This window comes from Miscanthus floridulus, chromosome 8 (genome assembly GCF_019320115.1).
Source record: "Miscanthus floridulus cultivar M001 chromosome 8, ASM1932011v1, whole genome shotgun sequence".
Lineage (NCBI taxonomy): Eukaryota > Viridiplantae > Streptophyta > Magnoliopsida > Poales > Poaceae > Miscanthus > Miscanthus floridulus.
In genome coordinates this window covers 122846665-122864302 of record NC_089587.1, presented here as the reverse complement: position 1 = coordinate 122864302, position 17638 = coordinate 122846665, and the positions used below count along the sequence as shown (strand labels likewise).

At 44.8% G+C, this 17638-nt stretch overlaps 1 protein-coding gene across 1 annotated transcript; it reads right to left on the bottom strand.

Annotated features, from left to right (window-relative positions):
- Positions 1-51: 51 nt before the first annotated feature.
- On the bottom strand, positions 52-1896 carry LOC136477242 (pre-mRNA cleavage factor Im 25 kDa subunit 1-like). Its single transcript, XM_066475350.1, has 7 exons — positions 1557-1896; positions 1374-1419; positions 1144-1237; positions 918-1003; positions 695-781; positions 485-595; positions 52-393 (listed from the first exon to the last, which is right to left on the bottom strand). Exons 1-7 carry the CDS (start codon positions 1724-1726, stop codon positions 322-324), a joined length of 666 nt encoding a protein of 221 aa, XP_066331447.1. The 5' UTR covers positions 1727-1896; the 3' UTR covers positions 52-321.
- Positions 1897-17638: the final 15742 nt, after the last annotated feature.

Below are 17638 nucleotides of genomic sequence, written 5' to 3'. Positions count from 1 at the left end.
CATACAATTTTTTTTTTTTAAAAAACTATACAACATAAGGGACAAGCTGTCGGTAAGCAACATAGCTACATGAGATATTGTACAGAACTGAATCGTACGTCCTCTCACCGTCTCACGGTCAAACACATGTCGCAAGGAACACATACAGTACATCTCAATATATCAGCCAGAGGAGGGGAAATACGTTATACAAACATAACGGATGAGCTACTTCTCAATCAATACATGCTCCCATCGGTATCGAATACTGCTGTATGACTACGAGATTAGCCAAATATGCATGTGTGTCTACTAAACCCTCAAAATTCTGGTTTCCACATTTCAGTCACTGATGACGTTGAAGGAGAACTTGGACAGTAGATTCGGAATGCCAGATATAATTGGACCGTAAACCTGCAGATGGCGATCATTTGAACGTTACAGAGGAAGTTTGGCGCTGAACTATATATAAAACCTTTCGGCCGTGGCGCAGAATCCTACATACCTGAGCATTGCCATGAATCTGGGACAAAGGCACGGCCAGGAGCTTCATGTTCCTGGGCACGATGAACTGCCGAGACATCGGCAGCCTGATCAGGAACAGCTTGATGCATTCCTTCAGGGCAAAACAGGACTCACACACTCAGGTCGGCACAATGCTGACGAAATTAAAATTAACTAGTAGATTAGTTCTAGATGTGCCAGAATTTTGTACCTTTGGTGCACGAAAGCTTGGAGGCATGTATGGAAATGGGATGGCCTCAAATTCAGATCTCCACCACATTCCGATGCACTCTCCAATCTAGTCAAACCATCAACGTGTATGTAAAAAAGGTGTACCATTTCAACCATCCAAACTTGGCATAAGATCTATAGTAGTAGTTGATATATCACTGAACAATTGGTAGCATTTCTGTACATACGGCATGGTTGGTTACCTGCCAGTCATCCTCTTCTTCAATGGCCTGGTCATCATCGACAAAGGAGAGCTTGCTGGAGAGTTTGCGCTTGAGCCCTTGGACCTCTGAAAGCAATCATCAGCATACGAACAAGAACAAACCTGTCAGCCTCCAGTGCAGGAAATTTCAGGGTACAGTAGACAAATTCTTGCAAACTGCGAATACATGCCAAAAAGGTCCACGCAACTGTATGAACGACGCCTACCTTCCTCGCCAGGCCTGAGGCGGCCTCCGGGGAGCAGGAAGGAGGAGTTCCGGACCTGCAGCAGCAGCAGGTGCGGGTGATCGAGCAGCTCCACCTGCAACCAAACAAGCGGCCAAAATTCAGAACGATGGGCGCTTGCTGTTGCTGCTGGTGTACGGCAATATGAACGATCGAGGCCTGTGAAATCGCTCAGAGCTAATCAGAGTTGCAGAGGCAGAGATTGGAGGTACCAGGAGGACGCCGTGGACGCTGGTGCGGAGCCCGTGCGCCGCGAAGCTGCATAGGCAGCGAGGATTATAATCTTTTTCAGTAATTAATTATGATCACTTATTCAGCGGTTTACTCGATTCAGCCAAATCAGGGACCGCCAATTGCGTTGCGAAGACAGAGAGCGGGCGAGGCGGGGCACTCACTTTGCCTTGAGCCGTAGCGCGCGGTCAGCGGCGGTCTCCAGGCCGCGGGGCACGCCGGCGGCGGCGTCCCTGGCGCCGAAGTAGTAGCGGGTGAGCGGGTAAATATCCAACCCGTGCTCCCTCGCCGCCGCAGGAGCAGCCTCAGACATGACCTCCATCTCGAGCCCCATAATCTCACCGGAGCGGGCGGAGGCGCGGGTAATATAATACCGGGAGTGCGCCGCAAAGGTAAGGCGCGGGAACCGGCTGGAGAGAGGTGGGAGGCGCGAGAGGGGGGCAGAGGGGAGAGGATTTGGGAAGCTTCTGCAGTTGTGCTGCCGCCGGGACCGCGGGTTCCGGGTTGGTGAGTGGTGTTGGGGGAGAGGGAGGTGGAGAAGCGTCGGCGGTCGGCGCGGCAACGTGGCCACCGGAGCGACGTGGCGTGCCGCGGAGGGAGCCAGGGCCCAGGGAGGTGAGGGCCGCGGGTCCCGCTCGTGCGCCTCGCTTTCGGTCTTGCCCCACTCGGCTAGTCTTCCCTGACCCTGACGAGTTGACGTCTCCGTTCGCGGTTTGTTTGTCCAACCAGTTGAACCGTCGACTCCTCACGTCCTGAAATATTACAGGCACTCTCGCATAGCACCGTGCCTCGCCTCTGATTTGGCTGCACCCACGTTCACTTAGGCCAGTCTTGATGACCATTTTATTTTATGGAGGTTCTATGTATGACACGTCAGTAAAAAATGGAATCTTGGGGAGGAGAGAGAGAGGGGAACGTTTCATCCCCACCAAACGAGCGTGCACCGTTTCCAATTCCTTGGAAACCGCATGAAACCAGTGTTAGTGTTGAGGGGAAAGTTTCATCGTCGTCGATCCTGTGCGCGCTCCTGTGCCCGATCCATCATGCCCCCTTCGTCATGCCTCCCGCGCCCCGCCCCAATCCTCGCGCCGTTCTTTTCTTCCTGCTCCCGTGCAGCTGGGGCAGAGATCCAGCGCCCATGGATCCACCGTCGTCTGAGGGTTTCGGGAGGCGCGCATACAGTCGAGGAGGGAAAGGGCGCGGGGGCAGCCAGCTGGGACTCAAGACGGTGTCCTCGCCTACGCCATCGCCGCCTCCAGCTTCCTCACCGGTGTCGCCGCCCCCGCCGACTTCTACCCCAGTGCCGCATGCTCGGAGATCTCGTTGAGCGCACATGGTTTCATCTGGGAGATCTCGTGCGAAGCGGTGACCGTGCGATTGCCCAACCTGCTCGCATGCTCGGAGTCTCTCCCGCACCACATTCTTGCGCTCGCCGCTTTAATCTTTTCTCCACTCAAAGTGCATCTTCCATTCCATCAGCAGAGATTCAGCGGCGGTGCCCATGGCGGGGACAGATTCCATTCCAGCCAGCAGCCGAGCCGCAGCAAGCCTCTTTGTGAGGACCCACGATGGCTACCAGCCGATCCAATGTTCTGATTTGCTGTGTTGTTCAGTTCCTTGCTTAATCTACGTTGGACTCTTCTTTTGTGGCCAAGTCCGAAGTGAATATGCTTCTTGTTTTTTCAGGACTACTTGTTTTTGCGAATATGCAGTTGCTGCAGATCTTTTTCTGAATATGCAGATGCTGCAGATCTGAACATGAGTAGTCTTCTCGGTTCAGTAATTTCTTTGAATAGCTGTTGCAGATCTTAAATTGTCGACAACCTATTTTGTATGCCACATTTGACTGTAGCAATATATAGTAATTAAATGCCGTGGTTAGTCTATGAAACTGTGTCATGCATTGAGAGAGGCTATTTCGTTCATCACCGAAGCTTAAAAAGCTGATGTGCTATTTTGTAAACCGTGTGATGAAACCATGACTGACCTTATTATAATTTATATGTGTTAAGTGCAGTGAAGTAGAATTTAATTTAATTTCTAACTCATTACACATGTATCAAACAAGCATTTAGGTGGGGCCATGGGGGATTGTTGACTAACGTATTTTTCAGTGGTTTTGTGTGGAAGTCAAATCGAACGCTCGGTATTTAACTATAGCCTTGGGCCATGTTTAGGTTGCAAATGAATAGTAGCGCTTTTGTCTTATTTGGTAAATATTGTCCAATCGTGTACCAACTAAGCTCAAAAGATTTATCTCGTGATTTCCAACTAAACTGTGCAATTAGTTATTTTTTTTACCTACATTTAATGCTCCATGCAAGCACTAAAAATTGATGTGATGGAGAGAGAGTGAAAAAACTTGGAATTTGGAGGTGATCTAAACAAGGCCTTGTTTAGATTGCAAGTTTTTTCACTCACTCTCCATCACATCAAATCTTTGATACATGCATGGAGTATTAAATGTAGATAAAAAAATAACTAATTACATAGTTTAATTGTAAATTACGAGACGAATCTTTTGAGCCTAGTTAGGCTATGATTGGACAATAATTATCAAATATAAACGAAAGTGCTACAGTGCCAAAAACTGATTCCTAACCCCAATCTAAACCATGCAGTGCTTCATGTGGACCGGTTTGACTTCAGTGACTACTGGGCATGATTATTATAGTTATAAAAAAGTTGTATTGTACACATATATATAACTTTTGTTTTTGCCTACCGCCTACTCCTGTGAACCTCCAAATTTCTTAAATTAAAACACCATGCACCTACATACATCTCAAATCAGGTCCAACATCAGTCAGAAATTTGGTGCCATCGGAAAAAAATTCACTCGGACATAATATAGCGAAAGTGTAATTTTTATTAATTCTATATTTAATATGAGGCATTTTGCATCTTTTTGTGGGCAAAAAAATAAATAGTATCTGAAGCATTATACTGAAAAAATATATTATTATGTCATAGTATAGTGATACACAGCTGATGTCCTGTCTTTATATAAAAAGATATAGACCCTTAGCGACTGACTAGCCTTTGAAATATCCCTGTCCTCAAACCCCAGCTGATGGTACTATGATAGCAACTAGCAAGCTCGTGGCTGTAGGTATCTTTGAGCCTGATGGGTTCGCTTTCAAAATTTGTGGTACAAATAATTTGGCAAGTCATGATTTTAGCTAGTGTTGGTATAGAAAATATTTATAGTTTTGTTACACGTTATGATCGCAGGTGGCCTAGCACTCAATGACACATGATTTATACTGATTCAGGCAACGTGCCCTACGTCCAGTGTGGGTCGGTCGGTGACTTTATTTCCGAGTCTAGGTGCTCGAAGTCTGTAGTGGGGTTACAAACGAGAAAGAGAGAGATGGGGTGTCCGGTCGGTCTAGTCGGAAGGGTCGAGATCGGCAGGAGCTATGCTATGAACGAAGTGCCCTAGCGTGTGCTCGAGGGGTTGCGAGCTATCAATCTAATGAACCTGAACTTGAAGAAGTCGACTTGGGTTCACCCTCTTGTGTTTGGAGGGAGCACCTCCCCTTTTATAGAAGAAGGGGATGGCTTTACAAGTGAAAGGGAGAGAGAGTACGGACATTTCTAAGCCTTGTTGCCCACGCCGACGGGGATGGGACAATGGTAGGCGCCCGCAATACTGTTGATGTCGCTGCAGAATGTCAGGTACATGTGGGAGGTTGAGCTGCTTTCTTCAAGACTGGAGGACGTCGGTACCTGCAAAAATGCTGTCTCGCCGACTGGAGGCATGGTTGTACCACGTTTACCTGGTACGGTGAATTCTGGCGCCCACAATACTGTTTGATGCCCAGAGGCACATGGGGGGTCTTACCGTACGGGTGTTTTGAACGACGCCTACAATACTGTAGAGGTAAATATCGACGCCTACAATACTGTTCACGGCAGGGCGGTTGTAAAGTACTGCTCCGCAGGGTACAGTCCCTGGTGCCGTGGTTTGATTTGTGAGCCCCGTCTTGCCTTCCATCGTACGCCTTCTGGTTCTTTCCGAGCGGGCGTCCCCGGTCGGATGGTCCCCAGTCGGTTCTAGCGCACCAGTCGGAGAATAGCGATGGGCAGGGTTCTCTATGAACCCCGGTCGGAGACACGGGGTCAGAGTCGAAGGCGGTCCTCGGGTCAGTCTTTCCGAGTGGAGGCCGTGCGAAGGCAGCCAGAGCCTGACGCTAGCGCTCCGATCGGAGAGGCCGTTCGGAGTTGGCCTGAGCCTGAGCTAGTGCTCCGGTCGGAAAGATGAGCCTGAGCTAGTGCTCCACGCCAGGGCCTGAAGCGAGTGCTCCGGTCTGTTGAATTTAGACTCTCGGGCCGGTCCAGAAGAAAAGAAGGCCGTCCTTCTGGGCTGAGCCCTGGCGCGGAAGCCGGTCTCCGAGGGACCCCGGGTTTAAGAACCCGACAGCTAGTATTTGGTTCGCTACCAAAACTTATCAAACTCTCACATTTAGCTTGCTAAATCTATTGGAATGTTTTTGCCTAACTTTTGGCTTGCCAAATCTTGGATGTCAACCAAGCAGGCCATTTCTCTTACGACACGTTATTCACGAGCACATGCCTCCTTCCTCGTTCAAACTAGTTCTTTGTAGCCGACCACTCCTTCCTCCTCTCCCCATTCCTCAGTGTCTCTCGGTGTCTAGGTACCTCCTTTCATCTTTTTTCGTTTCATTAGGCTAATCTCAATGGAGATTTTATAGAGTTTTACGGGCATTAAATACGCTGATATGGTACTGCATTGATTAAAAGAGAGATAATGAAAGGTTCATAGGAGTAGAGGTTTCATGGGGATAAAACTCTTCTGCAGTGTTTTCAAAATATGAGCGTGTTGAAAACTAGACCATGAAACATCCACTGAGACTGGCCTTAACTATCATCCAAATATTATTAGGCAATTGCTCTGGTACTCCTCTTTTTAGAAATTACATGTATCTCAAAATATTTCATTAAATTAATTAAATCTCTTAATTATTACCCATCAGCATCCGTATGCACCTGCGCCTAGGGGCGGATCCAACGGTGGGGCGGGGGGGGGGGGGGGGGGGGGGTGTCGAGCCCCCCTATCCATACCGGAGCAGTGGAACCCCTGTGGAGCCCCTATGAATTTTTAGGCAAAGTTCTATAGTGTAGGGGGCTGAGACTTAAGATCCAGCAGCAATGTTGTTTAGCCCCCCTGAAATATTTCCTGGATCCGCCGCTGCCTGCACCATGTTCGTTTGGCCTGGTTTGGCTTATAAGTCATAGCTGAAAATACTGTTTACTGATTTAGTTGTGAGAAAAATATTATTTGTGGTTGATAAGCCAAATACGACCCAACGAACATACTGCTGGTCCTTCCAAGCCCATATAGTGCCCAGCCCAAATCCTGTCATTTGTTTTTGTCCTCCCGATCCTGTTCGTTCGGAGTTTTTTTTTTCTCGGCATGTCACGACGCGGCGGCTGTGGATTTAGCTGGTGCTGCCTCGGCGGCGGCGTCCACAACCCAGCAGTCGTGGTGTCCCTGCACACGGGCAGTAAACGGCGGCTGACAACCATCTCCTCGCACGAAACAGAATGGCTCCAAACAAATGAGAGGTACATGTGGCCTGTTCGCTGGTTGGTTTCAGTCAGTCCAAACCAGTCAGCCAACAGTATTTTTCTTTTACAATAAATCAGCATCAGTCAGTCCAAATCAGCTCAGAAACCAACCAGCGAACATGTCCGTAGATGGAGATCCAAATCGACTTGCGCAGGCCACAGGAAACCAGCGCGGCGCACGGCCCCGGCGTCGGTGCTGTGCAGTTCGGTGACTCGGTTCCTCTGGGCGGCGGGCGGGGGATTGCTCAGTTCCTCTGGTCGACGGGAAGCGGGCGTCGTCGGCGCAGCCCGCGGGAAACTAGCGCGGCGCGCGTGAATGAGCTGGGCACTCCCGCTATCTTCACGGAGGAAAAGTGACAAGTCTCCTGGAAACGCTGGCAGCCGTCGGATGGTGCTTTGACACTCGATACAGGTCCGCAAGTTATGCCGTGACTTGCCCAAGAAACGTTACCCAATCTGAGTCCAGAGGCTGTGCGTGGAGCTGCGCCACCGTGAAGAGTTCAGCAATCCCTGAACAAAGGAATCTGTAGGACGAAAGCAAATGTACTAGATTTGGGCTAGGTACGGTCTAGGCTTGGAAGCGCCGGGCAGGGCCTAGATGGATAATAAATAAAAATATTAAAGTAATTGGACATGTTGTTTTAAGATGCGTGTAAATTTTAGAAAGAGGAGTACCGGAACAGTTTTATATTATTATTATGTTCAAAAGAGATTCCCAAGAACAAATTAGTGATAAGTCATTGATATCTTGCTACTTCTTGCCCATTCGCCGATACTCCGTATATAGTAAAGTGGATTTCCCCTTCTTCAAAAGGCCATGTTCCAATTGCCGGTAAGGTTTGCACGTAATTGAAAGTGCAATCAAGCCCTAATTATGTGTTTCGATGATAATGATCACGTAATTAGAGAACTAATAAGATTTATCGAGATGATAAGCAGGAGAATCATAAAAGAGAATACTATACATAACGGAGGAGCCCCCAATTACAAAAGGTGACAACATCAACCTCAAAATGAGGTTTATTTCATTTTATATTTTGAATTTGAGTATAGAAAGAGCCGTACTATAAAGGAGGACATAATGCTTAAGTCAACATATGCAACCAAGTGCTCAATCTTTCACAAAAGCATCCTCAAAGCTCATCCAAGACAGCTAGCAATAACCTCCTTGCACCTTTGCTGTCTGGTTCAGTGCGGCACTGCCATAGATAGGCCACGACACTGCCGCGACTTATCTAACCGTTGGGACCAGGGGAGGTATTTATACCTCTCCCCTTCCCTCACAACGGTCTCCTTCGTCGCCTAGCTCATTTAGACCGACATGAACAGACTTGTGCTTTCTCTCTCTCTTCTCCATTGGTGACCTTGAGCTCCCAAGCTTTCCCCTTTGATTTTCCCATCAATCCTTTAGAGAAAAAGGCCCCAAACTCGATTAGAGAGCAGATCCACTGATTCTCTAATTTTAAAGAGCACTTGGTTCACGTTTTGACCGGTGGTTGTGTTTGTTACTCTTGGAGCTTGGCTCCTAATCGTCTAGAGTGTCGCCCGTGGAGCTTGCCAACTTGTGTGGCACCCTGGGGCGGTTTGTAACCATCTCTTGAAGCTCGTAAACTCACCCCTCATCTCAAGAGTTAAGTCTCTTGACTTGAGAACGAGGAAGGTTTACAAAGCCCTAAGCCTTGGTGGCTAACCTCAACAACATGGATTTAGGCAAGCCTTAGTGGCGAGCTCACGGGATAAATCATCATGTCACCGTGTGCTTGATTTACTTCACTTGCATTTCATATTGTGTTGAGGTGATTTCTAGGGTTTGTGGCCGATCTACTTGGGTGTGACATTACTACCACTTCTAGCTATCAATCTGCGATCTTCATACCTACAGGAAGCTCAGTAATTTCTTTGATCTAAGTTTTCATAATAATTGTTTAAATTTTATTTTAACAGGCCTATTCTCTCCCCCTCTAGGCTAACCAGAGATCATATAAGTAGTATCAGAGCAGGTTACCTTGTGTATGCTTCACCACGTGAGGTATGGAGCCCGGAGGAGAATCTAGTGGTGTGAAGCCTATGGATGTAGATCCAGAGGACGTGGGCTTGCACGAGACCGACAGTAGTGAGCTCGGTGCATCTACAGTAAGCAACACACGCTCCTGCAGCTAGAGGCGACCGATGCCGAGAAAGCTCAAAATGAAGAAGAAAGAAAGAGAAGAAAGGCAGCAAGAAAAGCAAAAAGAGAAGCAAGAGAAAAGGAGTAGCAAAGGCTCGAAGACAAGAAGCAAAGAAAAGAAGAAAGAAAGCTTAAGAGAGAAGCAAGAAAGAAAAGAAGAGAAGCTAGGAAGAAGAAAGAAGAAGCCAAGGCAATCAACACATCATCATGTGAGATATCAAGTAATTTCGACGACCGAGATGATGATGAGTCCTACCAAGTGACCAACGGAGGCAAGAAGGAGAAGAAAGGAAAGGATGAAGTCGACTCCAACAACAAATATACCTCCGTATCCTTTAACTATTCTTCTATGCCTTTGACTAACCATGATCGGAGGGCTTTCATTAATGTGCCCGCGGGCAAGTTGCCTCATTTTGATGGGACCAACTTTGCCAAGTGTAAGCACTTGATGAGAGCCTATCTTATAGGTCTACACCTCGACATTTGGGAGGTTATTTGCAATGAATTTGAGCCATCGGTTGATCCTAAGAATCCAACTCCAACCAAAATGCAAATTATTCATCTCAATGGTCAAGCCACAAGTGTGTTGCTTAGTACTTTGGATGGTGATGAGTATAATAGAGTGATGGGTGTTGATGTTGCCAAGCAAATATGGGATACTTTGCACCTTGCACATGAAAGAGTTGACAAAGTGAGAAAGGCAAGAATAGAGTTGTTGATGGCCAAGCTCAACCAGTTTGTGATTTTGGATGGAGAAGGGCCGCAAGAGATGTTTGATAGATTAATGGTGATTGTTGGCAAGATTAGAGGCTATGGTGGTGATGAGCTAGATGATCACAAGGTAGTCAAAATCATGTTAGAGGCTTATTCACCAAGAAATGAGACCGTTGTTACTCTAATTAGCGACAAGAAGAGGTTTGAGTACTTCACACCAAATGATATACTTGGAAGGATCTTGACATTTGACATGCAAAGAGAAGAATCAAATAAAAGAAAGAAGCTTGGTGAATTGCAAGCAAAGCTAGATGGCATGGAGATCAAGGATGTAGCTCTCAAGGCCAACAAATCAAATAAGCAGGGCTCTACTTGCAAGTCCAAGATCAACAAGCAAGCCAAAAGCAATCAAGCAAGTCCAAGAGCAAGTTGAGACTACATCATCCTCAAGTGAAGATGAAAATGATGATGAACAATATAAGAAGGCTGATGATATTGCTCTCTTTATGAAGAGATTTCAAAAGGGACTAAAAAGGCAAGGCTACAAGGTAGTGAAGAGAAAGTTTCCAAACAAGAAGAAGAGGACATGCTACACTTGTGGTAGCACCGAACATTTCATTGCCAAGTGTCCATATGAGATCAAAGATAACAAGTACAAGAAGGACAAGAAAAAAGACAAGGTTGACCATAGAAAGAGCAAGAAGCACATTGGAGAGGCTCACATTGGGCATGAATGGGAGTCAATTAGAGAGAGCACAAGTGAAGAGGATGAGAAGATTGCTACCGTAGCCATCCACAAGCCATCCTCTACACTAAGGCTCTTCAACAACATGTCCGATGATGACTACTACTCCCCTCACATTTATCTCATGGCAAAGAGTGAGAAGGTAAAATCAAAGGCCAAACACCCTCCACCTCCTAGTGATATCTCTAGTAGTGATATTAGTGATAGCTCTAGTGATGAAGAAATTAATTACATAACTAAAATTTGGATGGAAAGACCAAATTGTTCATCACTAAGCTAATGGAGAATTTAGAGAGTGTCCAAGCCGAGCTAGAATCTAGAGAGGAAACTCTTATTAAACAAGAGGATCTCTACATTGCTAGCAAGGAATCTCTTGCATTAGAGAGAAGTGGGTGGAATCCTTGCGCAAGGTCTGGACCAAAGAGCAAGAGGACCATGCTATCACAAAGAAAGCACATAATTCTCTCAAGAAAAAGTATTGTGACTTAGATGAAAAGCACAAAGAACTCGAGCTGCAATACGACATTCTTTGGGATAGCAACTCACATCCCTCTAAGGCAAAGGAAACCTCAACTCCCTCCACTAGTCATGGTTGTGGAAAATGTTATAATCTTTATTTGAATGCCTATTCCACTAACCTTGCAAATATGAAGGCTATGAGAAAAGAGATTGTTAGGCTCAATAAGATCATTGGAAAAGGGTGCATGGATGGCAAAGCCCAAATTGATGACAAGAAGAAGGATGAACCAAAAGGGCCACAATACAAGAAAGGAAGGCATCCCTTAATCAACCATGGGCTAGACCACACAAAAGGAGCCAAGACAAATGGAAGAAAGATAGTGAATGGCTATGAGTGTGTATAGTTTGAAAGGAAGGACATAATCAGTACAGATCAGCCTACATAGCCCACGGCAGTGCAGCAACCTAGAGCTTCAGTGCCGCGCAGCGGCAGTGCTACGGTGAAGGGCGACAGTGCTGCACCCCACAAAAATGGGAAGGCTACCCATTCCATTCCTGATCAGACTAAGCCCATGAAGAAGGTGTCTCAGCAGAAGCAGGTTTCATAGAAGTTAAAGGAATCAATGTGGGTCACTATGAACAAGTATACATTTCAACCAAAGGACCATGCACCTCGACAAAAGCTTGACATCATGCTTTGTGCTAAAGAACAACAACAGTGGGAAAGTAGTTGCCAAATATGTTGGCAAGGAAACTAATGGTTATAGAAACACTTCTATTTGGGTTTCTAAGATTCTTGTGACTAACATGTAAGGCCCCAAGTCTAGTTGGGGACCTAAATCAAGGAACTAAATTTATTTTGTAGGTATACTCCTTCGGTGGATCAAGTTGGGTGCTTGATAGTAGATATACAAATCATATGACCAGAGAAAGGAGTATGTTCTCATCATATTCCCCGATAGCACACTCAAATGAAAATATTGTCTTTGGAGACAATTCAAAGGAGATGTGATTGGTCTTGGTAAAGTTGCTATAACCCTTGAGCATTCAATTACAAATGTTTTACATGTTAATTCGTTGAGTTATAATTTGTTGTCTATTTCTCAATTGTGTGAGATGGGCTACAATTGTCTCTTTATGGTAAGGGTGTGGAAGTCTTTAGAATGAAGGATTCCTCTATTGTCTTTATAGGTCGATTAAAGAATAAGCTTTACCTAGTTGACTTCAACAAAAGTAAAGCTAAGCTTGAGACTTGTTTAGTTGCAAAATTTAGCATGGGTTGGCTTTAGCATCGCCGACTTGCCCATATTGGATGAGGAGCTTGGCCAAACTTCTAAAAGATGAACATATCGTTGGACTAACAAATATTCACTTTGAGAAAGATAGGATTTGCAGTGCTTGTCAAGTTGGAAAGCAAGTAGGTGTACCTCACCCACCAAAGAGCATCATGACCACCAAGGAACCATTGGAGCTAATTCATATGGATCTCTTTGGACCGATCGCCTACTTAAGCATCGAGGGTAACAAATATGGTCTTGTTATAGTTGATGATGATTATTCCTGTTTCACTTGGGTATTCTTTTTATATGACAAGTGTCAAGTTCAAGAGAAAGTAAAGATATTTGTTAGAAGGGCACAAAAGGAGTTTGGTCTTCCAATCAAGAAAGTGAGAAGCGATAATGGGACCGAATTCAAGAATACTCTTGTTGAGGAGTTTCTTGATGAAGAGGGCATCAATCATGAGTTTTCAACTCTATATACCCCTCAACAAAATGGTGTAGTAGAAAGGAAGAACCGTAGACTCATTGACATGGCAAGGACAATGCTAGATGAGTACAAGACGCCGGACCTCTTTTTGTGCGACGCCATCAACACCACTGCCATACCATTAATCGTCTCTACCTACACAAGAAATTGAAGAAAACTTCATATAAGCTTCTAACCGATAAGAAACAAAAGTTGTCTTACTTTAGAGTGTTTGGGTGCAAGTGTTTCATACTTAACAAAAAATCCAAAACCTCTAAGTTTGCACCTAAAGTTGATGAAGGCTTTCTTCTTGGTTATAGATCAAATGAGCATGCCTACCGTGTTTTCAACAAAACCTCTGAGAGAGTTGAAATTGCGGTAGATGTGACATTTGATGAATCTAATGGCTTGCAAGAAGAGCAAGTTGATTCAAGTGTTGTAGGAAAGGAGGATCCACCATGTAAAGCAATCAAGCAATTAGCTATTAGTGATATTAGACCACAAGAAAATGAAGCCATTGAAGTGGAGGTTCCTCAAGTTGCTGCTGCACCAATTTTTGCTGATGTACCTAATGCTGAACAGCAGCAGACCCCTGTTGTAACCCCTGCACACAGCAGTGCCGCACCTCAGAGCGGTAGTGCCGCGCCTACCCAGTCAGTAGCAGCTGATTCAACTCCAGTCCATGGACAGAACCTATAACCAATCTTCGAGCAAGAAGAAGATGAAGATCTAAAAGATGAACAAGAGGCCATTGACCATCCAAGGCTAAGGCAACCAAGCTCCCAAGCTTTCCCCATCAATCTTGAGAGAAAAATGTCCAAACTCTAAAGAGCAGATCCACTGATTCCCCAACTCTAAAGAGCATTTGGTTCATGTTTTGGCCGATGGTTGTGTTTGTTACTCTTGGAGCTTGGCTCCTAGCCAGGTAGAGCATTGCCCGTGGAGCTTGCCAACTTGTGTGGTAGCCCTGGAAAGTTTTTAACCATCTCTTGAAGCTAGTAAACTTACCCCTCATCTCAAGAGTTAAGTCTCTTGACTTGAGAATGAGGAAGGGTTGCAAAGCCCTAAGCCTTGGTGGCTAACCTCAACAACATGGACTTAGGCAAGCCTTAGTGGCGAGCTAAACCATAGGATAAATCATCGTGTCACCATGTGCTTGATTTACTTCACTTGCATTTCATATTGTGTTGAGGTGATTTCTAGGGTTTTAGGCCGATCTACTTCGGTGTGACATTACTACTACTTCTAGCTATCAATCTATGATCATCATACCTACAGAAAGCTCAGTAATTTCTTCAATCTAAGTTTCCATATATAGTTTCTGAACTGTGCTTTGAAGTTGTCTGCAGGTGCGGTAGTGCCGCTGTTCTAGCCCAGCAGTGCCGCGGGCTCAGCGTGGCGGTGCCCCGGGTTGAATTTAACAATTGTTCAAGTTTTATTTTAACAGGCCTATTCACCCCCCTCTAGGCTAACCAGAGATCCTATAATAATGTTACTACTTTCTGATTTTGTTATGGCATAGTGTTGCCACAAATAAGTTTGGTATGGGTTTCAGGTGCTCCTCCTGCTCCTCCATGTGACTACTATGCAAGAGTGTAGATTATTGTAGCAAGCAAAAAAGGCTTTGACTCCAGCACCAAACAACAGGAGGAAGAGCCCGAACCATGATTTTAGGGCTCCGCCGGTTCCGCTACAGTGCGAAACCCGGCGGGGTCTCTCTAAATGTGCCCTAAATAGCATTGGTCAAATTTGACCTAGAAGAAATCTGAGCTACTACCTTCAAATATATATACTATAAATAAAAAACATATTCTATGGTAAATGTAATAACATTTAGTTACTCTCATAAATATCAATACTTTTTAGCGGCAACTTAGTCGGATAAAAATGATTTGCCTTGCAACTATAATGAAATTGTATGTATTGTTCTCTGGCAGATATTTGGTGTGTCAGTATGTGGCAGAACCTCCTAAATTATAGGACCCACATGCACCTGTCACTGTCCAACGACCTCTGACGACTATGCATATGTTCCTAGTAACTTAAAAAGACTGTCGGGTGTCCCCGTGGAACCCCGAATCATCCAGGATTTCCGAGCAGGATCCCATTACAGAGTCATTGCAGTATTACAACAGTTTATTCAAATAGATACACCAGAGTAAAATAGCGGAAGTCTTACGATAACTTAGTTTATAAACCACTTGTTTCAAACCTTACAAACTAAGTTTGATTATTATTACAAAACGTAGTAGTGGAGTGGCATTATAACATAATACAAACACACAAATAAAACGCCCTGCCCAAGGGCCACACATTTACTTATCATCATCGCATGGAACAACAGTCATGCAGCACGGTCCAAAATAGACCTGCTCATGAGGCTCACCTGCAACAAGGGTCAACGAACCCTGAGTACAAAAGTACTCAACAAGACTTAACTGAAATAAAAATTAATAAAACTCAGGAATGCAGGCTCAGGGATTCAAGGTATGGCTTTAGCAATAATCAAAGTTCTTTTGCGTAAAAGCATCTTTAACGAAATTCTTTATGTCAACATTTAAAACTTCATAACATCATATACAAAGATGACACGATCCGTATTGAGATCATGAAACTTCATATCCAACACTTTCTTAATTTCAGTTATTAATACTACGATGATGAACAGTGAGTTGAGTCTCCATAACCGAGGAGCAACGATGATTCGAACCGATTACACCCAGCTGGGGATTCCAGACCACACGACATATGCAGGTCCCCGACCTACATATACCAACCTACCCTCGGATCCTCTAAAACAAGAACGGGTCCGCACCACCCGAGAATACAGTACTTCACCAATCCAACCCATTGTCATGTGGGTACACACTATTCCTGCCATCTCTCCACTCCCAGTGCGCGAGTAGCCATTCTCTTAATAGAATAGCCAAGTTAAGGCTTACCGGAGTATGTGGTTAGTACTACAAATTCTCACCTCATGCAATTCAACAACGGTACGGGCCTTAATCGACACAGGCGGAAAGAACCCGCTCATAAGACATTACCAGGTCTTGTGGCTCACACACACCGAGTCCGCCCGGTCTAGATTTATTACTCCACATTCACATATCACATGATAACATAGTTAACCAAAGTTCCATTTAAAACTCGCAGGTGACAGGTAATCACCCGACCTTTATTTATCTAAGCATGACTAAGCATAACTAGCCATATATGAATTAAAACGGTTAACAAGGTAGATAAGGAAAACAAGGTTGGTCATGCATCAATTAGGTTTTCACTTAACTCCTAATCACTTAATGCAGTATATGAAAGCAAAAGCGAAATCAATTGGTAAAACACAAGGTAGGGTTTAAATGCATCCGGGGCTTGCCTTCGTTGACGGAAAAGTCCGATTCAGGAGTCGCACCACAAGTATTTGATCCGACCTCAACAGACGGATCAACCTCCTCCGCAACTTGATTAACTGCTATGTGTTCACCTTCGTTCACTACACGTAGTAACAATGCCATGTTTAACATGATGCGAGATACAAAATATGATGCTCGATGATGGATGCCAATTAACAACTAATTAAACATATTCATAAAACTTATTTCAATTGCCAAGGATCATTACCAACTAATGACACAAAGTCATCACTCAATCAAAAATTCAATCAAAACCTAAATCATTAAAAGTTACTATTTGCTTTTATGAATTAATTATTTAATTAAGAATTATGAAATAAATCAACTTGTTCTAATTGAGCTCAAAATTTTTTTAGTAAAGGTTCATCACATGATAAGTAAGTGGCAAAACAAATTTCATAATTTTTGGACAATTAAATAAGCCTAGAAAAGTCTTGAAAATCTATTTATTAATTAATTGAGCAATTTTTATCACATTAAAAAATTACTGAAAAGTATCATTTTATATTTTTCCTAAATATTATACATCACAGAGAGGTCACACAAAAAATTTCATAATTTTTGGAGCTCTAAATAAATCTACACAAAAATAACAAATTACAGCACTATTCAATCATTTCTGAAAAAGGAAAAATTCATTTTCAAATCACCCACTCACACAAACAACTCGAAAAAGAACCTGGAGCTCACACAAACAACTCAGAAAAGAATCTGGAGCTCACACAAACAACTCGGAAAAGAACCTGGAGCTCACACAAACAACTCGGAAAAGAATCTGGAGCTCACACAAACAACTCGGAAAAGAACCTGGAGCTCACACAAACAACTCGGAAAAGAACCTGGAGCTCACACAAACAACTCGGAAAAGAACCTAGAGCTCACACAAACAACTCGGAAAAGAATTTGGAGCTCACACAAATAACTCGAAAAAGAACCTGGAGCTCACCCCAAACGCACTGGAGCATAAAGCTGGATCGAAAGAACAACATATGAGTGGTTCGACGTGCATAGGAAGCACCAGTAGCTCACCCCGAGCTCGATGGAGTAAAGAACAGGGCCGGAGAAGCAACGGTGAAGTAGGTCGACGATCCAAGCAACCACAGCGGAGCAAAACGTCGATGGTGGCGGTGCTCCAGTGACTGCGGTGGACAAAACGGAGAGCGCTGGTCACGACGGTGCAAGCACGACGGTGAGGTTGCTGGCCGCGAGGAAGAAAGGCGTGCATAGCGGGTTCCCAGTGGAATCAGGCACCAAGACTCGGTTGGCTAGGTGTGCAAGGAGTAGGCGGAGCTGGAACAAGCTTTACCAAAATGGTGGAGGCACTACGGCGACGGCAAACGCACGACAGAGCAGCGGTGATGGCGACTGAAAAAACAGAGGAGAAGAGTGGCGAAAAATGGCGACGGTGAA

Bases quoted from the DNA above. Each gene is read 5' to 3' on its own strand.
- LOC136477242 (XM_066475350.1), bottom strand. From the start codon at position 1,726: ATGGGGCTCGAGATGGAGGTCATGTCTGAGGCTGCTCCTGCGGCGGCG. The intron at 1,238-1,373 runs GTACCTCCAATC...GTTTGGTTGCAG, and splicing joins GCGTCCACGGCGTCCTCCTG to GTGGAGCTGCTCGATCACCC. The intron at 1,004-1,143 runs GTAGGCGTCGTT...GATTGCTTTCAG, and splicing joins CCTCAGGCCTGGCGAGGAAG to AGGTCCAAGGGCTCAAGCGC.